General features: G+C 53.0%; 11 protein-coding genes across 11 annotated transcripts; 6 read left to right on the top strand and 5 right to left on the bottom strand.

Annotated features, from left to right (window-relative positions):
* Positions 1-435: 435 nt before the first annotated feature.
* On the top strand, positions 436-2,416 carry Z517_02761 (uncharacterized protein; the record flags this gene model as incomplete). Its single annotated transcript, XM_013431870.1, has 2 exons — positions 436-606; positions 656-2,416. 2 exons carry the CDS (start codon positions 436-438, stop codon positions 2,414-2,416), a joined length of 1,932 nt encoding a protein of 643 aa, XP_013287324.1.
* A 422-nt stretch (positions 2,417-2,838) lies between these two features.
* Z517_02762 (uncharacterized protein) lies at positions 2,839-4,377 on the top strand (the record flags this gene model as incomplete). Its single annotated transcript, XM_013431871.1, has 2 exons — positions 2,839-2,997; positions 3,049-4,377. 2 exons carry the CDS (start codon positions 2,839-2,841, stop codon positions 4,375-4,377), a joined length of 1,488 nt encoding a protein of 495 aa, XP_013287325.1.
* Positions 4,378-4,840: 463 nt separating this feature from the next.
* Z517_02763 (uncharacterized protein) lies at positions 4,841-6,362 on the top strand (the record flags this gene model as incomplete). Its single annotated transcript, XM_013431872.1, has 2 exons — positions 4,841-5,119; positions 5,178-6,362. The coding sequence occupies 2 exons, from the start codon at positions 4,841-4,843 to the stop codon at positions 6,360-6,362; spliced, it is 1,464 nt and encodes a 487-aa protein (XP_013287326.1).
* Positions 6,363-7,042: 680 nt separating this feature from the next.
* On the top strand, positions 7,043-8,763 carry Z517_02764 (uncharacterized protein; the record flags this gene model as incomplete). The annotated part of the gene is made up of 2 exons (XM_013431873.1): positions 7,043-7,081; positions 7,156-8,763. 2 exons carry the CDS (start codon positions 7,043-7,045, stop codon positions 8,761-8,763), a joined length of 1,647 nt encoding a protein of 548 aa, XP_013287327.1.
* A 235-nt stretch (positions 8,764-8,998) lies between these two features.
* On the bottom strand, positions 8,999-10,978 carry Z517_02765 (uncharacterized protein; the record flags this gene model as incomplete). Its single annotated transcript, XM_013431874.1, has 3 exons — positions 8,999-10,362; positions 10,423-10,596; positions 10,672-10,978. The coding sequence occupies 3 exons, from the start codon at positions 10,976-10,978 to the stop codon at positions 8,999-9,001; spliced, it is 1,845 nt and encodes a 614-aa protein (XP_013287328.1).
* A 774-nt stretch (positions 10,979-11,752) lies between these two features.
* Positions 11,753-12,316, bottom strand: Z517_02766 (uncharacterized protein; the record flags this gene model as incomplete). The annotated part of the gene is made up of 1 exon (XM_013431875.1): positions 11,753-12,316. The coding sequence occupies one exon, from the start codon at positions 12,314-12,316 to the stop codon at positions 11,753-11,755; it is 564 nt and encodes a 187-aa protein (XP_013287329.1).
* Positions 12,317-13,229: 913 nt separating this feature from the next.
* On the top strand, positions 13,230-13,692 carry Z517_02767 (uncharacterized protein; the record flags this gene model as incomplete). Its single annotated transcript, XM_013431876.1, has 3 exons — positions 13,230-13,266; positions 13,338-13,397; positions 13,559-13,692. The coding sequence occupies 3 exons, from the start codon at positions 13,230-13,232 to the stop codon at positions 13,690-13,692; spliced, it is 231 nt and encodes a 76-aa protein (XP_013287330.1).
* Positions 13,693-15,500: 1,808 nt separating this feature from the next.
* Z517_02768 (uncharacterized protein) lies at positions 15,501-17,899 on the bottom strand (the record flags this gene model as incomplete). The annotated part of the gene is made up of 4 exons (XM_013431877.1): positions 15,501-17,484; positions 17,537-17,550; positions 17,615-17,755; positions 17,867-17,899. The coding sequence occupies 4 exons, from the start codon at positions 17,897-17,899 to the stop codon at positions 15,501-15,503; spliced, it is 2,172 nt and encodes a 723-aa protein (XP_013287331.1).
* A 2,154-nt stretch (positions 17,900-20,053) lies between these two features.
* On the bottom strand, positions 20,054-21,054 carry Z517_02769 (uncharacterized protein; the record flags this gene model as incomplete). The annotated part of the gene is made up of 2 exons (XM_013431878.1): positions 20,054-20,957; positions 21,014-21,054. The coding sequence occupies 2 exons, from the start codon at positions 21,052-21,054 to the stop codon at positions 20,054-20,056; spliced, it is 945 nt and encodes a 314-aa protein (XP_013287332.1).
* A 1,303-nt stretch (positions 21,055-22,357) lies between these two features.
* On the top strand, positions 22,358-23,397 carry Z517_02770 (uncharacterized protein; the record flags this gene model as incomplete). The annotated part of the gene is made up of 6 exons (XM_013431879.1): positions 22,358-22,401; positions 22,474-22,505; positions 22,561-22,610; positions 22,724-22,816; positions 22,880-22,977; positions 23,025-23,397. 6 exons carry the CDS (start codon positions 22,358-22,360, stop codon positions 23,395-23,397), a joined length of 690 nt encoding a protein of 229 aa, XP_013287333.1.
* Positions 23,398-23,561: 164 nt separating this feature from the next.
* Positions 23,562-24,228, bottom strand: Z517_02771 (uncharacterized protein; the record flags this gene model as incomplete). The annotated part of the gene is made up of 4 exons (XM_013431880.1): positions 23,562-23,862; positions 23,916-24,022; positions 24,072-24,144; positions 24,209-24,228. The coding sequence occupies 4 exons, from the start codon at positions 24,226-24,228 to the stop codon at positions 23,562-23,564; spliced, it is 501 nt and encodes a 166-aa protein (XP_013287334.1).
* Between the last annotated feature and the right edge of the window lie 287 nt (positions 24,229-24,515).

Below are 24,515 nucleotides of genomic sequence, written 5' to 3' on the forward strand. Positions count from 1 at the left end.
GTGGGATAACGGGACAGAGCCTAGAGAGGCAGGTACACCGAGTATATACTGTGGGGTGCATGGCACGTGTATCGTTGTGGTCGTTCTTGCCGTCCTCGCCGTGCCTCCGGCTATCGGCTAAACTGGTGGCGTCTCAGCCTTTTTCTGTCTCGGAGAAACACTTTTTCCGCTGCGGTTCTTCATCCCTCTACTCGGTAGACTTGGATACCTGGAAGACTTGCCAGTGCCTCGGTTGCCGCCCCTGCGCCCGCAGCAGACCCGGACCAGGGCCTCCGCCAAACTATGTACGAGTACTCGGTATAGTATTATTAAACCAGTTCCATCGCCATCACTGCCGTACTTACAAAAACGTGACTTGACCTGCCCCAAGAAATCAACACGCTCCATCGAATTCTCCCTCTCTTAATCTCTTCAACTCAGCTCTAATCAACGACAATGTCTTTTCTTGGGGGCGCCGAGTGTTCAACTGCGGGCAACCCGCTTACCCAATTCAAAAACCATGTTCAGAGCGACAATACCCTCCAACGGGACCGCCTCGTCGGTCGGGCGCAGCCTGGCCTCGAGGAGAGCATGCGGTCACGCATGACGCCCAATGGCTCTGATCAGGTATTGATCTCATACAATGCAGGAAAGGACGCTGCTAACTGCGGGCTAGATGATGAACGACTTCATGCAACAATCGGGAATGCCCCAACCCTTCGCAATGGAGCAACTACGACACGACCTCCCCAACCTTCAAGGGATAACGAGGCGATCACCTTCCCCCGGCTGGGCTGCAGAGTTTGACCCGGGCGAACAAGCAAGAATGGAGGCAGCTTTTGTGAATCCCAGGCTCAATGGTCAGAGTCAACCAAGGTTTTCGCCACAGGAATTTGCTCGCTTCCAACAAGCCCAGGCGCAACGAACCGCAAGCCCCATCATGCAGTCCCCATCCATGATGAGCAGCTATCAGAGCCCGATGGGTATGGGGTATATGGGTGGCATGAATCTCGGCATGAATTTTGGATCACTACATATGCAACAACAACCCGACCAAACTACCGACAAGGGAAAGGGGCGCATGGTGGAGCTTGATGATGCCAACTGGGAAGCTCAGTTCAAAGAACTCGAGTCGCAGCACGACAATATCTCAGAACAGGCCAATGAAGCAATACACAGAGAACTCGAGGAAATGGACAGGTCAGTAACATCTCCCGTGGACGGATTTGAAGATTTTGAGAGAGTATGGCATGGAATCCAAGCTGAATATACATCCAGAGAAATGGCCGAGGAAGCTTACAAAGAAGAGCCATTTACTGCAGAAGATTTGGCTGCCTGGGAAAATTTCGACTCCACTATGGGACTCAACACTCATCATCCTTTCGAACGAGAGCCGATGCTCGGAGATTATATGTTCGAATCACAGAACCCCTACCTGGAAAACAGCACGAACTCAAGGTCAGCGTTCGAACAAGGAAAAGAGATCCTAGAGTCACATGGCAATCTATCTCTTGCTGCACTGGCCTTTGAGGCTGCCGTGCAACAGGATCCCAACCACGTGGAAGCATGGGTTCTACTTGGCGCTGCTCAGGCCCAAAACGAGAAGGAGTCGCCAGCGATTCGTGCTCTGGAAAAGGCACTCGAGCTTGACCCTAACAACCTCGACGCCTTGATGGCCCTGGCTGTTTCCTATACCAACGAAGGATATGACAGCACAGCCTACCGGACACTGGAGCGCTGGCTAAGTGTCAAATATCCTCAGATCCACCCTCCTGAGAATTTATCGACTCCCACCGAGCACGGCTTCACCGATAGAGCGATCTTACACGAAAGAGTGGTAGATCTTTTCATCAAGGCTGCCCAACTCTCACCTTCTGGTGAACATATGGACCCGGACGTGCAGGTTGGACTCGGCGTTCTTTTTTACGGCAACGAGGATTTCGAAAAGGCTGTGGACTGCTTCAAGGCCGCTCTTGCGTCCACAGAGAGCGGAATGGTCAACCGGGAACGCGAAGTGCATCTCCTGTGGAATCGGCTGGGCGCGACGTTGGCCAATTCCGGTCGATCTGAAGATGCCATTACTGCATACTGCAAGGCGTTGGAGGTCAACCCCAACTTTGTTCGCGCACGATATAATCTGGGTGTTTCATGCATTAACATTGGTTGTTACCCTGAAGCAGCTGGACATTTGTTGGGGGCTTTGAATCTGCACCGAGCTGTGAGTGAGCAGGGTCTAGACAAAGCCAGGGAAATAGTTGGAGATGGCAGTGGCGGCATTTCGGATGCCGAGTTGGAGAGAATGATACATCAAAACGAGAGCACAAATCTTTACGACACTCTGAGAAGAGCATTTACGGGCATGGGAAGACGGGATTTGACAGAGAGGGTTGGCGTTGGCATGAATCTGGACCAATTCAGAGGCGAGTTTGACTTCTGAGTCTGAAAGAAAACAAAAAGAGCTACTAGAGAATGAAGCCATGAATCTTTCAGAGGCTTGTTTCTTCTTTCGATGTATCTGCTGGTACTGGACAGCCTTGACCAAGATGGCGCAGTTCCTGGTTGAGTTTGTATACCCGTCGCATCGCATATGTCGCTTCAACAAGATAAATCTACAGGCACCTGATTAACTAATTTTGTGAAGCTTTCCTGGTACGCGCTTGGAGAGGTGTCCAGCCTAAGTCGACACCGACATATACCACTCAGCCTTGTGCTTTGTTCGTGAGGTGAGGCGAAGTACTCCAGTACTAGGCCGAATTCAGCACTTTGCAGGCACCAGACGACTTCTTCCAACAGCCTCAACTAAACAACGCTTGCTGGTAATTCCTCAAAGTGCAGTTACCACATACACACAGACTGACTATGTTTGCAGCACAGCGCCAGTCGCTCCTTGCCCTTATCAAGTGGAAGCCTGAGCATCATGGCGGACTCTATTTCATCGAGACAAGTGATGAAGACCCAGCGCGACTTCGACACGGACCCCTTCTAGACACAGATGTCCATGATTGGGTCCTAGGAAATGTGAGTCCATACGCCGGGTACAGACAATCTATTTGACCTGACATGGCCAAGTCTTATGCCCGGAAGTCTACCTCACCACAGACGAAACGGGGTGGCTTCCGGCTCCTTTTGTGCGATAGATCAGCACGGCGAGAAGAATCATCACAGTTTCGAGAGCTTCACATGAGCAGAGACTCGTTTACCCTCCTCGAAGAGGCTTTCTCCCTTTCCCGTGCCACGGTCCAGGCATTGTTCGATCTGGCCGGCGTGCATTCTCGCTTCACCGAGTGCGACGCGGCGACGGGCGAGGTCAAACACCTCAAGATTCTCGTCCAGGGACGCCGAAAACTTGGAGTCGCGGATTGCGTGCTGTCGCTTTGCCACTGCTGTGACACCGGATGGACCTATGGTTTCCTGTGTGGGGAGGGAGTCGTCGAAGCAGCGGAAATCATCAACGCTGAACCGCTCATGCCGGCTTTACTGGACTTGGTTCGGCCGTGTCTTCATCTCAAGTCAGATCCTCTGCTTCTTCCCGCTATGCTACTGAAAATCTACATCGAACGTGTCGCGTTCTTCTTGAGGAGGCAGATCGTTCAGTTGGATGAGCTGGAGGAGGAGATAGGGGTGACCCGTGCCCAGCGTGTGACGAAGATGCGGTCGCTTGAGAACTGGCCAAACGATCTCGACATCAAAAAAATGACGATTGGACTGCATTCGACGGCCACCGAACTCTACTACTTGAATCGGACTTGTCTCTGGACTCACGAGGGCCTTGAATTTCTTCACAGGCTGGCAGTGGATTGTGCCGAATACATCAACAAATATCCTGGAGGGTTCCTCGAAATGCGGCAGGGGATCGAGCACGAGACTACCAGGATGAAATGGATAGTTGGCACTCTCGACACGACGAAAGAGAGAGTCGAGGCGCAACTTAGCGTTTTGTACTCTGCGGCCAGTCAGAGGGAAAATGCTATCGCCCTCAACTACAGCCGGATGGCACAGGAGCAGAACGAGATCTCCCTCCGAGACGTGCAGATGAACACTCGCATCGCCACGTCGACCAAACAGGACAGCATCGCCATGACAACCTTCACCTTCATCGCAGCCCTCTTCCTGCCAGGGACGTACGTCGCATCGCTCTTCAGTATGAGTATGTTCGATTGGCTACCCTCAGACGGAGCTGGTGGTGGCAGTTCACCGAGGCTGTCAGGCAGATTCTATATATACTGGTGCATCACCGTTCCGTTGACGCTGTTTGTCATGGCAGGATGGTATTTCTGGTACAGAAGAGCAGATCAAGTATGGAAAAGGGAGACGGGATATAGTCTGAACGACAACACAGGTGCTAATAGACGCATAGGAGTAGAGGTGAAGTCTATTGGATACCGTGCAAGAGCATAGCTAAGTAGGGGGAGGTCCAAGACCTGCTGTATTGCTGTTTAGTGAAGTTGGTGCATCATGAAAGGCTCTCCTGCGTACAAGAAGTGGTGTGGTTTAGTTCTGCCCGGATCCCTTCTGTCTGGGTGCCCGGTTCGAAAGCTTTAGGATCATCGCGTTCAAGGAGATTAGTGAAGAGGTGGACAAGGAGGGAAGGTTACACGGACTGGCGTCAGTTCCCTTCGCCTCGCCGCCCGCCTGTGCTTCATCCACCAATAGTCGAGCAACAGCCCTTGGAAACAAACAGCAACAAACCACTGCATGAACTACTGACTATACTGTCTTCCAGAGAAGAGCCCACCTTTGTCGAAGTCCGGTCGGATTACTTGTCCAACACTAGATTCAAACTGTCTTTCAGATCACCTACTGAGCTCCGTTGAACGGAAACCAAGGTGCCTGCGCTGCGGGGAACTGGACTGAGCTCAACATGGATGACCACGGCGAATTCGACAGCGTCTCATGGCAACGAGAAGATACGCCGGAAGGGGAATCCTCAGCTCCGTTTCATGGCAATCTGCCAGATAGATCCGTCAGCGCGCCGCGAAGCGACAGCATTTCCAGCGAACCACAGGCAGGTGAACATGCGGACAACGTCGACCTGGCTGGCATAGGTCGCGACGGTATTTTAGAAGTTACCGTTGACTCACCACTAAAGGAGAACGATGGGACAAAAGATGCGTATGTTTCGTATCAGGTTACCACTCATGTGAGGCTCATCGATTGCTCTCTCCAGCCACGACTTTCAGGCTGACATTCTTTCGCAGACAGATTTCAAGTCCTTTCAGAAAAGCGACTTTTCCGTGCGGCGACGCTTCACAGACTTTGTCTTCCTCCGACAGACGTTGCACAGAGACTATCAAGCCTGCGCGATCCCGCCCCTACCGGAGAAGAATAACTTGGCTTACGTTCGAGGAGACCGGTTCAGTACAGAATTCACCCAGCGGAGGGCTTGGTCGTTACATCGCTTCCTCAAAAGGTGTACTCTACACCCAGTGTTACGAAGAGCTCCCATATTACTATTGTTCCTGGAAACGGGAGACTGGAATGCACAGATGCGATCGAGACCATCGCGAAGCAACACACTGGGTGAGGGTGGCGCGAGTAACCCGTCGGCTCCGCCAGGGTTCTTCGATAACGTCGCAGATACCATGTTAAACGCCTTCTCCAAAGTGCACAAGCCCGACAAACGGTTTATTGAAGTGACAGAGCGTGCCAACAAACTCGATGAAGACTTGTCGCATGTCGAGAAGATTATCGCCCGTGTCGCCCGCAGAGAAGGGGACCTCGAAGCCGATTATGCCGACCTCGCCAACAATATGCGCAGATTGACTCCACTAGAACCAGCCATTGAAGCCCCCCTCCAGACCTTTGCCGGGTGTGTGGAAGAAACGTCGAGGGGTTGGAAACAGCTGAAGGACCACACAGATCAAAATTACCTGGGAAGCCTCCGAGATATGGAAGCCTATATCAACTCTGTCAAGTCGCTTCTGAAGACGCGCGAGCAAAAGCAGCTCGATTTCGAAGGGCTCACAGAGTACCTCCAGAAATCCACTTCAGAACGCGACATGTTGGCGTCAAGTAATCCTTATTCACATGGGAGCAACCTGAACCCTGCCACGTTCATTCGCAACAAGGTCGAGGACATGCGCGGAGTTGATCATGAGACGGCCCGCCGCGAACGCGCTCGCAAACTAGAACTCAAAATCGCCGAGCTCAACCGAGAGGTCGACAGTGCAAAGTCTACAAGCGAAATGTTTGACGAGCAGGTAGTCCGCGAGGTTGCGGATTTCGAAAGAATCAAGGGAGTCGAGTTCAGGGACAGCCTAGGGGCTTTGGCAATGCAGCATATGGAATTTTACCAAAATGTCATCTCGACGTGGGAAAGATTCCTGGTCGATATGGATGCTGACAAGCACATACACAAGGATAAGGGAAGGGCAGCTGCATAGTGCCGGGGAGTTAAAGTGCGGGCGAGAAAGCCTGGAGCGGGCGTTTGACATACTGAGTCGGTTTCATGCTCTCACTGACGGGTGGTTCCTCTTCGATCATGAATGCTAATGAAAGTGCCGTTGGTGTACCTATGCTTGGCCTCGATCCTCCTCTTTGGACCTGGAGACCTGCTTCCTGTGCTACGATGTGGCAATGAACTAGCTAGCTGGCGACAGAGAAGCACAACGAAACCAACAAGACTGACCCTTCCTCTGTGGAAAGGAACTTCTTCGCGTGAACCTACCAGTGTTTCCCGCTTTTCATCATGTCTAGGACCCAGCCATCCGGACCTGCCGTTCTCCTAGAGCTGGAGTGTTAGCTCAGGAGAGCAAAAGACAAGAGAAATCAAGGGGAAATAAAACAGCTTCTGACTCGCCTACGAACTTCCTGCCCTTGTATACTCCCCTGGAATTGATACCTGGGACCTATGTACCTGCAACTCAGTGATGATGAAATAGTACGTAGGCGCCGAATTGCTTGGCCTGACGACTTGACGACCGTCGCGAAGTCCGGCGGATAAACTCCGGATAAACTTCGCGTCTTCTGGTTCACCCCCAAAAAGTTACGGTTTCGACGAATGCACAGAGGATCTACGTCGTCCTTGTAAGAATCCAAACGCAAGTGCCCAAGAACGAGTACAATGTCTGTCAGTAAGAAGTATGCCGGTCTGCCGGATCTGGTAAGCTCTCTCGGACCTACTCCATTGAAGAACATCCAAGTACTCTTTCGCTGACCGTCAATTGCTTCCGCTAGGACGCTGCCCCCGAGGTATACGAGACGCCAGAACTAGCAGACGATGTCTCCACGCTACCGACAGGGACAGTGCGCACGATCTCACCCTCCCCGTCCGATGACGGTGACGATGACGAATCCCGCCCGGGCCTCGATCGCCATCCACTCGACCGTGACGGTGCGCGGCGGCGGTTTGAGCCCTCGGTGGTTGACGCCCGGGACGTCGACTTCTCCGACTCGATTGGGGGCACTAGACGCGCATACCGGACGCGGAGTGCGCGGCGGAGAAGGCGGTGGCATCAAGGAAATGGGATAGAGGACGGTGGCGATCCGAGTGACAGTGAGGAGGAGACGCTGGCCACCAAATTGGCGAGACTGAAGCGTGAGGCCGAGGAGGTTAGGCTAGAGTTGGAGAGGAGGGAGAGGGAGAAAAAGAATGACAAGGATGAGGACGGGGAATTTGAGGATAGCCTGGAGGAGCAGCAACAACAACAACAACAACTGCAGCAGCAGCAAAATCAAGGAATTGGGGGCGCAGCTGCAGACGACCAAGACGTCGATGTGGATGGTGTGCGAGAACTCAGTCGGGTGTTGGACGGTTTGAGCGTGAAAGCCAGATTGAAGACCGGCACCTCGGCGGAGGACGAATTCCTGTCAAGATTGAAGTCGAGTTCCCTGCAAGGCCAGCGACATCAGCAGAAAGAGAGTGGCACGATGCCGTCGAACGCAGTGGCAGCAGCAGCACAAGCTGCGCCGGCCACCCTAGCTGCCGTGGCAGCCTTTTCGGACCGTCTCACCGCCCTGGAATCTGCGCTGGGTGTCGCCTCTATAAGTGCAGCTTCTCAGACTGGGGCCATCCTCCCGACTCTCGCCAGCCTGTCCACGCAGGTCACGACCTTATCCGCCACGCTCGCACCACAAGCAACCGCGTCAGGAGACGCCCCGTTCACATCTGCATCTCAAGGCAACACGGCGCTGCTGGAGACCATTTCCGCGCGACTCAAGACTCTGATCAGCGAATCGGACCGTCTGGCCGCCTCCCGCAAACAAGCCCTCGCGTCCCTGGCCGACCTCCACGACAAGCGGATGCAACAGCTCGTCTCGGCGACGGTGCATTCCAACACCCGCCCTCGCCTTCGGGGATTCTCGACCACCAGCAGTAGTGTCGCCGCCGCGGCCGCCGCGGCATCCAACGCGCACGCCGTCGAGAGCAAACCGGGAGAGAACATGGCTGACGCCGCCGCCACCGCCGCCGCGGCGGGACCCGGCGAGGAATCTCTGCAGATCCAGAGCAAGCTCTTCCTGGACGAGCAATCCTCCAAGATCACGGCGCTGTACAACGTCCTCCCCACCATCCAGGACCTGCAGCCCCTGTTGCCCGTCGTGCTGGAGCGGCTGCGGACGCTGAGCGTGATCCATGACGGCGCGGCACAGGCCAAGGCCCTGGTGGACGCGTTGGAGAAGCGCCAGGGCGAGACCAGAGAGGAGATTGCCCGGTGGAGGGAAGCGGTCGACACGGTCGAGAAGGGCATGGCCGAGTTGGAAGGCGTCATGAAGGACAACGTCGAGATTCTGGGAGGGAGAGTCAGAGAGGTCGAGGCCCGGATTGGGACGTTGGAACAGAGATAAGAGCAGGAAGCAGGTGAGCAGGTGAGCAGGTGAACAGGTAACCAATGGGGTGAGAAACGAGACGAGTGGTGGTGGTGTCCTGGTCGGATAGATGGATGGAAAAAAGGGTTTTTTCCTCAGCATCATAAAAAGAGGAGACCAACCCAGAAAAGAAAAGTGTCTACCATTTCATGCCATGGACCATCTTGATGGTGAAAACGCCACTCTCCTCCGCTTCCTCCTACTACTGCTACAACTACTGTGCCCTCTTTAGAATGTACAACCTGTTCTCCAGCCCCCAGTGCACCCACCAACCCTTTGTCCAACTCGCTCGCCGACCCAGCACCTTGTGCAGTCCATATCCTTCCCTGAGCAGGTCGTGCACGACTCCGTACAACCATTTCACCTTGTCGCCGTACATGGCGTCCACGAGGCGGGAGAGGGCGTCGTCTTCCCTCCTCTCGCCCCTGCCGCCCAGGACCAGCGTACCCCTGCCGACGTCGGGGCCGACGAGGCGCAGAGGTCCCAGCGAGGGGACCTTGTCGACGACGTCCCAGCGGCCGATGACGCGGGCGGGGTCCTCGACGACGACGTAGTCAAACCGCGCCCAGAACATCGGGGAGAGCAGGTCGGTCTCGTTGTCCGATTTGTCGTAGACCCAGCGTGTGCGCAGCGTCGACACGAGCGCCGGCTTGTCGCCCGACGGTGAGCCGGGGAGGTAGAAGACGGGCCGGCCGTGGCCTGACGAGTTGGTGAGCGACGGCGTGGAGAGGAAGTGCGTCACCCCCGTCTGCAGGGCGAGGTTGGTCAGGTGCACGCGGACGGTCGGTTGGGGCGGGTAGTTGAGCGAGAGGGCGTGCAGACACGAGAGCGCGTGGGCGCCTGGGTAGGTCTGCGCAGACAGCGGGAGGAGGAACAAGTGGGAGAGAAGCGCGGTGAGGATTGTAGTCAGGACGATCAAGTTTGTGACGAGGTAGTGGCGCAGATGGCGATCGCCGAGGGTGGAGATGTGAGCAGCGACTCTGGCGCCTGCTGCTGTCAATGGGGGAATGACGGGGAAGAGGAAGCGTGTCTCTTTGTGGGCGAGGCACGAATATAAACAGACATAGCCCATCGAGGGGACTACGGGGTCCAAGCTCGACGTAGCTATGCCGGGGTAAATGAAGGCGGCAGGTATCAGCACCACCACCAAGGGATTCATTAGAAGCCGCGGCAGGGCGTTGGTAAAGTACCAATGCCATGGGCTCGTCCCCCAAGCAGAGGCCCCGAGGCCACCCTCCGGTGGGAAGACGTTGGACAAGAAGGCCACGAGTTCGGGCCACAGAGGTTTTGGCGACTGCCAGAAAAAGGTGTCGACAGACACGGTCAACAAAAGGCCTGTGACCGTCGCGGTGAGGATGGCCGGGATGAAGATCTTGCGGATCAGGGACATGGCCACGGGGAGGTTGAACCCCGGGCGGAGCAGCATGTAAAGGCATTGACAGCCTAGAAGAAGAGCAATCTCGGAGCGGAATATGATAGCTGCGAGGGTGAGGAGGTATAGTGCCAGCTTGTTTCGTTTGATCAGGGATTCTGTGGTCGACGGTGTCACCGGGAGGAGGAGGGAGAGTGCAATCGTGCCTGGACGGTCATTGTTTTAGCAGTCTCCTAGTCGGTACGGAGTGGTTGCGGGCCACATACTCATCCCAAAGGCGAACATGTTGGGCAATGTCCGCGACGAATAATACCAGACATGAAACTGACTTGCTTGGAGGATGGTGTACCAAGCTGCGGCAGTCTTGCCATAAGCTCGCCTCACACCTGATGCATAGTATGTGAGAGCAGCTGCATTGAAGAGACCGAGAATCGAGCGGACTAGGTTGTCCAGAGTCAGTGATGAAAAATGTATGGCAGTACGGTTCGATCCTGGATGCTGTGTGTCTCTCTCACCGAGTAGTTGCTGCTGTCTCCCATCAAGATTTCCGAGCCAAACAAACGGCCTCGCGACGGCTGCTAGAACCACGGCCCCAATGAATGTCCGAGGCACGGCGCCAGGAAATGTCATATGGTCATAGAGGGCCTTGAATTTGACATTTGCGTTATGGGTAGGCACGCCGTATTCCAGTATGTCATGGACAGCTTGGATATTGAAGGATTCTTCGACTTTGGTATAGGGGGAGATGTACAGGTGGCACAGGACGAGAAATGGGAAAAGAAAGTAGGATGAATGCCAGAGCTCGAGTCGACTCATGCTCATTCTTTGTTCAGGAGTGCCAACAGTCAGTTGATTAGGAGGATCAACATGTACTTGAGTGATAATGAATGAGGTTGACAGAGGCTGAGGATGGATGGGTGGGTATATGATGTAGCTTCAGCCTTGTCCCCACAGCCTTGTGATACTGTTTCAACCACCACCTTTCACTTCACACATGGACAATCCCTGAATCACGGTGGCTACAAAAAAAGAAGTGTTTGATTCATCTGGGAATCGAACTGAATACTTCTTCATCTCAAATGGCAAAAAGTTTAGTGAATCCGACCAAGCTGATATTACCTTTCCCACTCGAACCTCAGTAGGTGTTGCGGCTCCTGTCCTCACCCCGGTGGTGAGCGTTATCGAGCAATCTTACAACAGCCACTGTATTGGTTCTATGACCTACTCCGTAAGATGGAATCTTACTTCTTCGGTTTTTGACGTGGCGAGACCTTACTGCTAAGCAGCGGCCACGTCTGGAAAGGCCCCTCCCACCAAACCCACTAAACTTTCCCGAACATGATCCCTCGAAGATCGCAGGTATTATAGGTCTCTTTACCGCTGTGTGAACTTCTTTGTTGGGATATGTTGGAGAGATTTCTGGGATTGCAATTAATATGGTTGTGATTTTCTGATTGGCATGTGATTGCCTGGAGAGCAGTGAATATGAGGCAGTTAGTGGAGACAGGTGAGGCAGAAACACAGTGGAACGAGAAGCGAATGTAGATGTTTATTTGATGGGCGGGCCATTCCTGCCATTGGCTATCCTGTTAGAAGTTACAACTTCTCTTGCGAATCCGGCGGAAGGTGAATCTCCTCCAGCTGTTTGCCAGCAATGTCGAATGGCACGCAAGAGACCGTGGTGGCGATGAATCTCGCTGGCTTGGTCTTGGAGGCGTTGTGCCACCGATGCATGGTGCCTCGTTGGACAATATGGTCCCCTGGCTTCAACAAGACCCTCTCTCCACCGTCCAACTCATGCTCAATCTCCCCGATCACACAGACAGAAAAGTCAATGGACACGGTCCGATGCATCACACTCGACCCTCCAGGCGCCAGATCGACAATGAGCAGGTTCACTCCGTTTGGTGTGACAATGTTTGGGGACGTCCAGCTTGTCGGTCCCTCCGTGCCGAGATACGCTTTCACATCTTCGTCGTTTTCGAGTTTGGCTGGGACCGACGACACGGAAAAGGAACGGGCAAGCCCACCGACGTTCGGGACAGGGAAGTATTGTTGTGCGGGCGAATCCAGATACACGCTCTTGCCGTTGGCATCGTGGGTTGCTATGCGTCGCTTGACAGGGGGGAGGTCGGTGACAGATTGGAGCATTCCAGACATGGTGGATGGTATGCGACCGATATTGCAGGGGATATCAGATTTTAATGGTGTTCTGGCAAAACTCTTGATAACTTGGGAGGATGGAGAGGAGATAGGAGATGGAACATGCACACCCAGACGTCTTATATAGACTGTTCAGCCCTGCTGCATTCCTTCTTTATCTGAGTCAGTTGATAGATGTGGCAGCTCCGACCCCGCCTGCGCACGCTATCGACGTTCGCATGCCATGAGTGGTGCGGAGATGGAAGATCCCACGACTCGGTCCATGATACCCTCGGCTTCTCAAAAAAAGATATTCATCTGCGATATCTGATGGAGTCTATTGAGCTAGAATTTGGTCGCAGAGGTATCTCTCAGGAGACATCATGTATCTGAGTCCGGTAAGGCCACTGAGGCTGACAGGGAAGGGATTGTACTCGGTGCACTGAGACGCATGATATAGGAAGCGGGTTTCCGAAAGAGGTTTCCCAATGAGGTTGGGATATCAAAGCTGCAATGTCCCGATGGGGCTAATCCCATGTCTTTGATATCCTTTTCCGGCCCGTCGCCCACTTGCATATGGCAGATAGGGGCAGATATATAAATATGTGGACAGCGGTAAGATTTTACAATCTTCGATGGATCTGTATTCGGTACTCCGTAGCTGAGTGAGAACTCGTGATTGGGACTTGGGACACATTCTACCAACCGGTTGGCTCACGTTGGCTCGGATGCTCGGCCGTATAATGTTCCCTGCGCCGATCATGCTTTCGTGGCTTCAACATCGTCAACACTTGGATATTTCTTCGACCGTCCCCTGTTCATTCACCGCAGATCCTATGCTCGAGCTGTGACTTCAAAGGATAGTGTCTCTCTTGTCGCATCCATCCTTGCGCATAGGACGTTTAAACCCGTCCTACCAAGACCGACAAAAATGCTCAGTCTCTTTGGCTTCGGGCCGTTCATCTACGGTAAGTACCAGACCAGATCCCCTTCTCTTACAGTTGGTATTGTGACACTAACCGACCGTCTTCTGCATCAGCGAGTTGCCTTCTTCTCAACGCCATCGCAATCCTGTCTGAAGACCGCTTCCTCGCTCGAAGTACGTCCAGCCCCGAATCTCACCGATCTTGCATTCTTCATACTCTCTCTCTCTCTCTCTTTCCCCCACTGTTGTTTCTGTCTCGCGCCGCGCATCCTTCAGGAAAGATCAAGACGAAGCAAAATACAAAAGGGCTAACGGATCAAACTTGGCGTAAACAGTTGGCTGGGGCAAAACCTCTTTGAACGACCCTTCTGCCGGCGCTGCGTTCGGTGCTCCCGGTCAGGACCCGGAGAGCTTTCGCAGCAAAGGCATCAACCTGATTTCGAGTGTCCGCACGCTATGTCGAGGTTAGTACACCTCCCAACATGACCTGGCCTGGCATGCTACTTTAGGGGCGTGACCGCGAAGGTTTTCCCGCCTGGTGGTGATTCTGAACTGTGCTAACAAATGCTCTTTATTGGGGGGATGGAAACAGTGCCGCTGATCCTGGTGAATTCTTTGATTATCATTTACGAAATTATGCTCGGATGATATCAGCTCCCACCACCACCACCACCACCACCACCACCACCACCGAATCAACGGGCCACAGTTCATGAGGAGTCCGGGTCATTCAGTTGGCCTGCCACACGAACCGAGAAAAAAAGCAAATTATCAGATTCACGGACACTTGCAAGCAGAGCGATCCTGCTCAATGATACAGACCCCCTTTTCCAACGCCACATCTACAACCCATACTACGAACGAATCGGGCAAAGAATATCAGACACGGATGTATCAGTCGCTGGAAGCCTAAAACTCGAGATTCGAGAGATAGAAATGTCGCATATCGTCCGCTCGTGGCGGCGGACTGACACTGAATCACTCGGCCGATCTCGCCTTCAGAGCCAGCTCGCCCCATAAGCCGTCATCGGCCTTGTTGGATCTCGAAAACAGCCGACCCTCGACTCGTCGAGCCACCAGGTAGATTGATCTGAAGCAGAGATCGAGCACAGCTTCGAGTCCGAGCCAGCGCTGCACCACACCCGTCTTGGCGGGCGTGCTCACCAGCCCCGGAACGCTGCGAGAGGGGTGAGCTCACCGTGTACTGCTCCCTAGTAAAAGCAGACCGTGACCGACGAATGGCGGTGGAAATGCAGGAGTCTTGTCTGGCTGCAGTCCCTGAGCGAGGCTCCGTCCACCTCTGCGTGGCAGACCGGGGACATGCCCAACCGGACGTGGATGTCAATCCAACTACCTGAGGCCTATGGGAATGTTGGGCAAGCAAAGAAAACACGGTCCGGGGAACATCAAGACACCAGCGCCCGAAATGAATTCAGAGGACTAATATTTCTGGCCAGATCTATATTCATGATCGTCTCTGTTTTCTTTTCTTTCACCTATATGCGATTTTTGATATTGCTCCCCCTGTAGGTTTTTAAATGTGTTTTCACCTTCATTAAACGAAACGCTCCGCACTTTTCACTTGGCCACCAGCGAGAATGGCAAGAGTATTCAACACGCAGGTCAGGATCATTCGCATCTCCAAGTCGGAAGTCCTCATGTCTTTAGTCCCGCCATAATCGGATTGGACCACGGCATAGCCAACACAGGCCACGCAAAGCCACGTGCCCACGAGCCCTGTCAACCGGTTCTCGAACTGGACCTTATCGGCCCTGCTCCCTCTCGATATCTTCCATGGCACCTGACTTGTCCGGGATCATCCAAGCTGAGACCGTGTTTTGTTTTTCGACGCACTAGCTGCGTCGTAGACGAATACATAGTTTTCCGTCGTAGGAATGCTCGCGACCTGACCGTCTATCTGATATATCGGCTTGCCAACCGAGCAATGGCGAAACACTGGATAGAGTAAAGTCATGCTGACGATGAAGGCGCCGTGTAAATGCCGTCACCGTATGGTAAAGTTTCGTAACCCAGTCATAAATTCGAGAGCGTGAGCGTGCAATCCACACGCCAAGGTGGTCCGGCTGACAACGGACAGATATATCGACGATTTTGTGCTGCCAGGAGTATAAGTTCCAGGTAGACCAACCATGGCGAGATCCCCAAACATTAGTTTCGCTTCGTCGGCTTCTAATAATGCGTCAAAAGATATATGTGCAATGCAAACCAATGTCGAAGATAAATCCACTCGAAGCTGCGCTGGCACCTGCGCCTTCGTCATGATAACACGCCGAACGACTTCTTTCGAATGCTGAAACGATTTCTCTTCTCCTTCTCCTTCTCTTTTTCTGGAGGATCCGCACTCTCTGGTGTTACTGAGGGAACCATATTTTCCTCGGATGGATTCGATGGCGGCTTGTCTCTTCTGGTCAAGGATCCGAATCGCAGACTCTTCGATCGTTTGAACCGATCGAGACCTGAATGGCTACTTCCGTTTGCTTGAACGGTGTGCGCTCTTTCAAGGGCGTTACGCCTATCCTCCTCGGCCTTTGTCGCCTTACTTGCTTCCATTGCCGCCTTAAGTTCCGCCTCTTGTCTCTTGTGCGCCTCTGTAATTTTGTTCGCTAAGTCTTTGCGGCGTTGTCGTTCGGCTTCTTGTCTTTCCTTCTCTGCCTGTTTCTCTGCCGCTTTCCGTGCCTTTTCCTCTTTCGCCTTTTCTTTCTTGCTTTGCACAACAGGACTGGTCGGTCTGGCTGGGGTAAAATTAGGAGGCGACTGGGGTGTTTCAACATGGCCGTTGGCCTTAAATTGAGGTGGCGCGGTGACCGCGTGATCGAGCGCCGCGTATTGTGCGGCTTCTGCAGTGGACGCTGGAGAGCCCGTTGGACTGAATGTCTCAACACGATGCAATTCGGCTGAGTGATTGGCATCAACACCTAGGGGATTGGTTAGATCTTGCGAAGCTCGTCTCTTTCCCTCCATTCTTTGCTCCTTTTGAACGGCTTCGACTGTTGTCTCTTGGTAAAATAGCACGTAGGCACATGCAAGCCCCGGTTTATCACCAAAGAAGTTGCGGACAAAGTTTTTGTCGACAGGTTCAACCATCTCGTCGTCGAAAAGAAGCCAGCCCCGATCCTGGGTTTTGATAACCGCGACATAGTGGCCATGATATGGTCCTCCGCCGATATGAACGACCACTGCATATAGCTCGTATAGTCGGTCAGGATCCTCTGCATCGTCGGTGGTGTTGAAGAGTCTCAAATGATAAGGATACACAACTTTGTGGAATAACTTCTGCAGGCGCCCGAAATCTTCAGTATACTTAAAACGCTTCAGGTGTAAAGCCAATATTCGTGGAAGTCGCTTGATTTTCATTCGTTTCTCTGCTTCCTGGAGGCCGCCACAATTGTCACAGTGGAACTTGTTTCGCTCGCAGAGCATCTCCTCCTCGGAAAATCTTCGTAAACACGCGGTGACCGATGAATGCTGCTCCAAATCGACCGAAAGATCTAGGAAAGGTTCGTCACGCTGGGAAACGTTTTCGCAAGTCAAGCATCTGGTTTCAGACGTAAGTGTACCTTCGAAAAGGCCGTGTAGCCACTTTGTCGGAGAATTTGCTGTCGGAACTGGTAATATAGAGGGGAATGATACAGTCGCTGATTCTGTTCTGGCCATATCCGTCGCTGGCTCAATTGCGGGTGAAGGCTCCTCCGATTTCTTCTGCGCAGTCACTTTTCTGTCGTGATCCTCGATATTCTCCACCACGGTATTGAGAAGGAGGTTGAGAAACTCATGCGCATCCTGGTGCATGGCAGACCTGAACATCTCATTTTCCTTACGAAGAACCTCGAGAAATCTGTGCCCGCTCACGACTCCCATCCTCGACTGATGCAAGACGATGGCCTCGAATATGTCCTTCATCGATGTAAAAAGGCTTTCTGGCATGTCATAATCCTGTGAGTTATCGTAAGTCATGTTCAGAATGGGGCCGTTTAAAATCGCCTGTTTCTTCTTGTACTCCGGCGAGTCTTTATCCTCGGGCTTCTGTTGTTGTTGAGGAGGAGTACCGGCATTTCGCGAGGATGCAGGCCCAGGGGGTGGCTTCTTCGCCGCGCCGTTTTGTTGATTCGGCGGTACTCGAGGAGGAGCGTGCAACTGAGCATGGGCAACGGCGTCAGGGTTTGACCGGCGTGGATACGAAAGGACGTGTTCTCGGAAAGGCACCGAATAATAGAGACACTGCAGGATCGAATTGCAATAGCTGCGAAAATCAGACCAAGAACACTCGGCGTGGATGTTGTTTCAGCACTGACCAGCTGTTTCCGAACTACAAAAGATGCTGTGTTAACAACGGAGGCATTTTTTTTTTTCCAGGCAAGACTAAGACATACATTTTCCATGCCAAAGAATTTATCACTGCCATCGTTGCGAAGCGGGCCAGCATTCGCTAGCATGCGCTCGAGAGGGGTTGGTAAAGGCGCATTTGCGTCCTTTTTGGCCGTGGACGCGCCTACTGCTGGTGAAGATGCATTCTGAGGAGAGACCAGGCCATTAGTTACTATTTATTCCACAGCGGCCAACAAACAAAGACAACGGAAACTGGCGCAGCCTCCACCGGGTATATTTGAGAGATCTGGACTCACCTGGCTCTTCAGCTTTCCAAAGAAGGAAGTCATGGTTGACGCGCCTCATCTGCGGACACCCGAATACATGGGCAAGTAAACTAGAGTTGTAATCAGGCTGGAGGGGAGCGCATCGGGAGTAAAGCGACAGTAGAGCAAGCGAGAGGAGATGAGGACTGTAGGCCGGAGTTGTCAGTGCAGGAGGTGGCAGAGTGGTAGTTGTCTACATCAGCTTTGAAATCGGAAGGGCTTAAGATGGTGGTAGTGGAAGTAATATGGTAGCAGTCCGAGTAGTAGTAGTACTCCTGCTTGGGAGGCAGCGAGCTAACTACGATCAACCAGGAGAAACAACTGGGTGGGATCCTATCCCGTCTTCTGGTTGACTAGGTGCAGACAGGGTCCCGACTCGTGGTTTGTGGCGGGGGTGGACGTGACAAGCGCAGCAGCTAGAAGCGACGGAGTTCTGGCTCCTGGGGGGAGGCTGGCCAAAGCGAGCGCGTTGGATCCTGAGTTGCATGTCTGGCTTCACGCCGAGGGGCCTTTTGATGTACGCCTGGCTGGAATAATAGTGGGCAATTGGTGAGAACTCGGCTGTGCACCACCAGCTAGAAGGAACCCGCCCCTCCATCATCAACGCCCGTCAAAACCCCCCTTTAGGGCCAGCGTCACCCACAGGCTTGAGCCAAAGTGGTCACTCAGCGAAGATCGCGATTAATGATAGTCGGCTGCCACCCATCTGCTGCGTCTCGAAGACGCCCCTGGTTCCATACCATTCACGAGGTACCTATTGTCGCACTGAAAGGCCCTCGCTTCGCATGCATTCCCGCAAAACAATGTCAAACAAGATCAACACTCGGGTCAAGAGATCAAGAGATCACGGGTCAGAAGTTGTGCACCCTTGTCTCTCCTCCCACGAGTCTTCGACTGGGCTTTTCCTGCAACCGTGGGAAGTCTCCGTTTTGCCCAAACGGCGTCCGCTTCGCTAGACCAATTCTAGGGTATCCAGCTCAACTGCCGCATGTGCCTGGTGTCTCCAGGAGCAAACGTTCTAGCGCTTGGCCTTGACCCCCTCCAACCATTCTCCATCGACGATAGCTGACGGGGGTTACAGATCGCTTGAGAGCGGAGGACTTATCGAGCAAACCGAACACGCGATACCTACCACGGAAGCACCAAAGACAGTGACTCCCTCTCCTTCATCATTGCCCATCACGCCAGGGCTTCGGTATCGAGCTCTTCTCCCTCATTGCCCTTTTCCGTCACTTGTGATCGCCAGCGGTTAATGTGGAAATCGGCAAAGTCGGACCACGCCATCAGCTAACTATCCGTGCGTTCATACTTCCCGCTTCCTTCTTAGAGGCTGAGCCCGGAAGACCTTGTTAGAATTTGCCTGATATCCTCGAGCGATGTTTCTTAGGCGCTCATGTTCCCTCCATTAACGCCTGCAAAGTGCCGATCTACAAGAAGGAGGAACCTCCGAGGAGCAGACACAGCAGGCGATTTAAAAACCTCCGCAAAGAATATTCGAAGGCTTCGCTGCAGAACACCACGTGGCGGAGTAGAGCTGATTAGGTTCAAGCCAGGTGGACTCTGCACTTTGACCACCGATCTCAGATTTATTAACCACCTCGCCAGCAATCAGCCAGCTACTCCGACGTTCAAGTCCGTATAAGCTATGATTGGCACCTTTGGCGACATCGGCCACATTGAAGCCCTGTCTTCGCCTGGTTGATGTCAAGTCAGCATTGTTACAAGTCGCCTTGAGACCTCGAGAACTTGGTCCCATGACGATGCTGACCCTGGTCGACCGTTTTGCCAGTCAAAACGAACTGCACACCCGTATCCGCCACCACCGTTGAACGCAAGTAGTAGAAGCTCGTTCCCTTCCTTCGGGCCTCGCTCTTAGCCTCATTAGGAAATCCTCGGGGGTAGTTCGCGTTTCACTACTCGGTACAGGCCACGATACTATGAGAATGAGCCACGACCATTGCAATAGTCGCTTTTTTGAAGCGGGGAGACCAGCCAGGGGTACTCGGTACTGTTTGCAGCGTGCTTGCACACAAAAACGCAGACTCCACTACATATTCTGGGGTTGCCAACCTCAAAAAGCGTTCAAGGCATGCCAAAGACAGTCTATTCAAGGCGACTTCTCAGTCCGGAAAGCCAAGGTGAATCAAATGCGACTTTCAGGTTTGATAGACTCGCGGATCAGTCCCGCAATCGCAGAATCTCTGTGAGGAATTCCTCGAAGCTCATGGTGACATACCCATCTCGGTCGTCGTCGTATTTCTTAAAGACGTCAGTCATCCTTTTCAGGCTGATGCACGATTGCACAAATAGATCAAAGCTCATGCCTTGGTTCTGGATGGGACTGCGATCATTGAATGTGTGATAGAGAATGTTGACGAAAGGGGGGGACAACCGATATCCAAACGCCGTCAGCGCCTTGGAGAACTCTGCCAGCGATATCCGGCCGCTCCTATCCTCATCAAATTTCTCGAACAGGGCGCGCCATGCGGCCAGAAAGCGCCAAAGGTTTTCAAACTCTTGGTAGGTGATGGTCGGGCCTAGGTACTGGTTTGGAGGGGAGTTGGTGAACATGCGCATCAAGGAAGAGATGGTTCGCCCATCAAAAGGGGTGAAGTCGGCATTCACCAGGGCCGAACCCAGCTCCGTTGTCGTCAGTGATCCGGTGCCTGATGCATTTGCAGCACGGAAAAGAGGCTGTAAGTCGACTGTGTCGGGATCTTGGGGTGCAGGTGTCCTGGACGGATATTGATTTGTTTCGTGCGAAGTTCGTCGCGCGTTTGCAGGATCGATCGGCGGACGAGACGCGTAGCCGTAGCTTGTTGGGGGAGGTGATTGCAAGCGGGAAAACTGGCTGTCACCATAATATTGATTGTTTATTGGGTGTTGTTGTGGATTTATTTGCACGGGAGGCGGTCGATAGGAATTCTGGGGGATGCCCGCAGGGGATGGACGACGGCCACCGGCCAACGGAGGCTGCTGAGCGTTCGGATTCGAAGGAGCTTGGTTTGGACTGGGACGGAGAGCTTTGCGATTTGCTTCGAGTTGACTGAGGGCTTGCGCAGCCTGCTCGGGTTCTGCGTGACTGTCATGAACAGAGAGAGTCAGTGAGTGAAGCGGGGGAGGGGTCTGTAGTCGTACGCAGGCAAGGCATCCGGATTGAAGGCTCTGTTGTATGCCATCAGAGATATGTTGGAGGAGGATAACAATATCTTGTCAATCTGAAAGAGGACGAGGATCACACGCTGTTCGAGAAAGACAGCGATCCATATTTGGTCATTGTGAGGCTGACCAAAGAGTTGCAGCTGGGAAACTGGCTCTTTGCATGATGACGATTTCTTGGGGCTCAGGTGCCCAAGCTGAGGTGGGCGCAGGCAAAGAATGACTTTGGCGGGGCTGGTTTCTGGGCGCAGTCCCCCTAATTATCCCTATCTTCTATCTGTGAGCACCTCCTCGTCCTAGTAATAGCCTCACCTCGGTAACCAAAAACGTAAAAGGTCGGCTTGAGTGGCTCGCCAGGCGTATCGCAAGGCTGCAAACACGACCTCTGGACGAACGGCCCAGTGACCAAAGTCGTCACACCCAAGATAATACAATAGGTGCCCTTTGACAGCTCGGAACTGCACCTGTATACGAACAGACCTGACTAACTCATGACTAACATAATTCTCTCAGTCGTGGTAGATGTTGGTCCGTTGGTTCCGCTATCTTGCTCAGTCTCCCGCCCTCGATTGGGCTTGTAACGCCCTCTTAGTCGGTCGGTATCTTTTCCGTCTGCTTTGGCCGAGTACATTCACCGTGTTGATGGCTTGAAGTAAGATATCGGACGAGTAAGCTTGAATTATTTTGTGTGCCAGGTCATTCTGCTGAGAGTCGACCCAGCAAGCGTGTATTAGTGTGCATGAGATCTGCCAGCTGGCTTCAGGCGTCGGGAGAGATCCGTAGCCCACCCATGGGGCCTCTGTGCAACAAAGATGGCCTGAAGTTTAGCCCCTCTAGGCGGTCGTTTCGTAGGTATCTAGAACGCCTAAGTTACCTAGCGATGGTGTTTGGGTGGTGTTGAATGGTGAAGCTGCTTAACTAATTAGTTGCCGCGCTGCCACCAGCTGCTGGCCCGGAGCTCCCCCCTGGAGGGCGCGTGGCTTTGCGTCGTTGTCTTCGTCTGTGCCACTAAGGCGGCTTCGTTAAGCAGCGGAACCCGCCTCTGATCCTCCCGAAAGCAACCATTGATGCAGACGAAATTCATCATCCATGCCTCTCTTTTCCATCCAGAGACGGCCTTCTCCTTAGTCGAGTTAGTCTATATATCTCTGCGTCTTCTTTCTGCTCTGCTTACATATACTCCTATTGACTTGGTATCAGAAGTCGCTGTGTTGTTGTTACACCTGAATTCCAACCTGTGCAACCTCTTTTCGACCGATGTCGCAGTCCTGTTCTCGCCTTTGACGCACAGCTCAAAATCGTTCCACAAGTCAGTGTTGCAGCATGAGTCCCGTTCACAATCAAGACTTCTGGCTCTTTGGCTATGGGTGAGCTAGATTGTCCCTCACTCGCTTCATCATCATGGCCGCGACGACTGATTGAATGCTCTCAATCAATAGGAGCCTGATATGGAAACCTCCACCACATTTTGGTAAGAACTGAGTGCTGTCTCAGCATCCTTGCAGACCAGAGTTCATGCCCTTTAGATCAGCGGATTCCAGGGTATATCAAAGGTTACGTTCGACGCTTCTGGCAGGTAGGACGCATTGTACCAACCTAGCACAAGTCAACCACTAGCTAACAGAGTTCGTTCACCCAGGCAAGGTAGGTGTCTCTCGCGTACCGATCAACTCACGTTTGTTGAGCAAGCACCCCAGCGAGGACCATCGTGGAACCCCTGACGCCCCAGGAAGAGTGGTCACGTTGATTGAGAGGTCTTTTTGGGAAACGCTTGACGACCCTGTACGACATACACCTCAGCCCTAGCGTAAACGTCATCCTTCGTGTGTGACTGACAACCATCAGCAACGCCATACGGAAGGGGACGTGGTTTGGGGCGTCGCTTATCATATCATACCATCAAGAGTCAAGGAAGTTCAAGAGTACCTCGATATTCGCGAAATGTATGCCGTCTTGACCGCTTCCAAATTGCTTGTTGACCTCGGGGCAGAAATGGATACAGCATTCAATACACTCCCTTTCACCCTGCGGACACTTCGCTTGCAGATCTGCATTGCCTGGTCTATATCGGTATGCCTGACAACCCTCAGTTCTTGGGTGCTTTGCCCCCGGATGAAGTTGCAGCAACGATCAACGCCAGTATCGGTCCAAGTGGGGAGAATAGAGAGTACCTTCTCCATCTTGAACAGGCCCTGAAAGAACTGAGCCCAGACAGCCATGACGAACATATCGCAGACCTTGCGCGACGAGTGCGAGCTCTTACTCCGCCCCATAGATTTCCGCGTCGCCCGTGTGCACCTGAGAATACCTTGCGAAAAGTCAACAGTACTGAGGAGCAGGAGGAGATAGAGAAGGAAGTATGATTGCTTGTGGTATGGACATTCTTGGATATTTCTGGTGATGTGATCTCAATGCATTCGAATTGGAATTCAGCGGTGCGGTTTCCGACCAACAGCTTGGTTCAATCAGTGGATGGACTTCGTGGGTATCTTTGCACAATCAAGTCATTGTCCCCGATCTTCTTGGTCTATTGTCGATGAGGCCCCTGCTGACCATAGGGGTTGTTGCCCCCTTGCTGCTGGCCTCCTCCATACGGACCGCCTGGTTGTGGGTATTGCGGATTGTACTGCCCATATTGAGCAGGATACGCCGCGCCGCGACCGAAACCCTGAGGGTTCGGGTTCCGTGGCTGGGTCCCAGGCTGTTGATAACCACCTGGCGCCATGGGTATTGTGTATCCACCTCTTCCGGCGAAGCCACCACCGCGACTCGCGCCTCCCTGCCTGTTGTCCTGGGCATGATCTACTCGAATCAGACGACCGTCGAATCTGCGCAAGAGGTCAGTTTCTCGAGGGATGTGAATGCTGCCCTGTCTCCTCACTCAGTGTTGTTCATTTTCTGAAGGGCTTCGTCGGCTTCCGCTTTCGTCGCAAACCGCACAAATCCAAAGCCTCTGCTGCGATTTGTGTCGCGGTCTTTGACGACAACCTGAACAGCATCAGCCATCCCTCTCACAAATCATCGACGCATCAATTACCGCCTCCTCCACCTTGCCGAATTGCTGGAACCCTTCGTATAATGTTTCGTCGGTAGTATGCCAGGCAAGACCTCTGTTGGAAAGATCACGTCAATTTTCACCGGGACAACTGCATTTGTAAGACTTTGGGCACATACCCAATGAAGAGCTTCGCCATAGTGCAGTCGATTGGCCACAGCCAGAGATGGTACTGTCGCAAAGTACTTTCAGCCCCCTTCAAAGTAAGCCCCCGGGAGCGGTCTGAGATACCCAGAACTCACCGCACAAAGTCACGGATATTGAAGAAGAGACAATAGTCAGGATTGGGTTGTCATGAAGATTTCATTGGTCGAGAATATGCAGCGGTTCATGCAATCTATCAATTAGAGCGTCTGCAGTTCAGCCCCAATCAACAACAGACTAGCATCGATATCACGATTCCTTGTGCCTTTGAAGTCGCCGGAT

This window comes from Fonsecaea pedrosoi (genome assembly GCF_000835455.1).
Source record: "Fonsecaea pedrosoi CBS 271.37 unplaced genomic scaffold supercont1.2, whole genome shotgun sequence".
Classification (NCBI taxonomy): domain Eukaryota; kingdom Fungi; phylum Ascomycota; class Eurotiomycetes; order Chaetothyriales; family Herpotrichiellaceae; genus Fonsecaea; species Fonsecaea pedrosoi.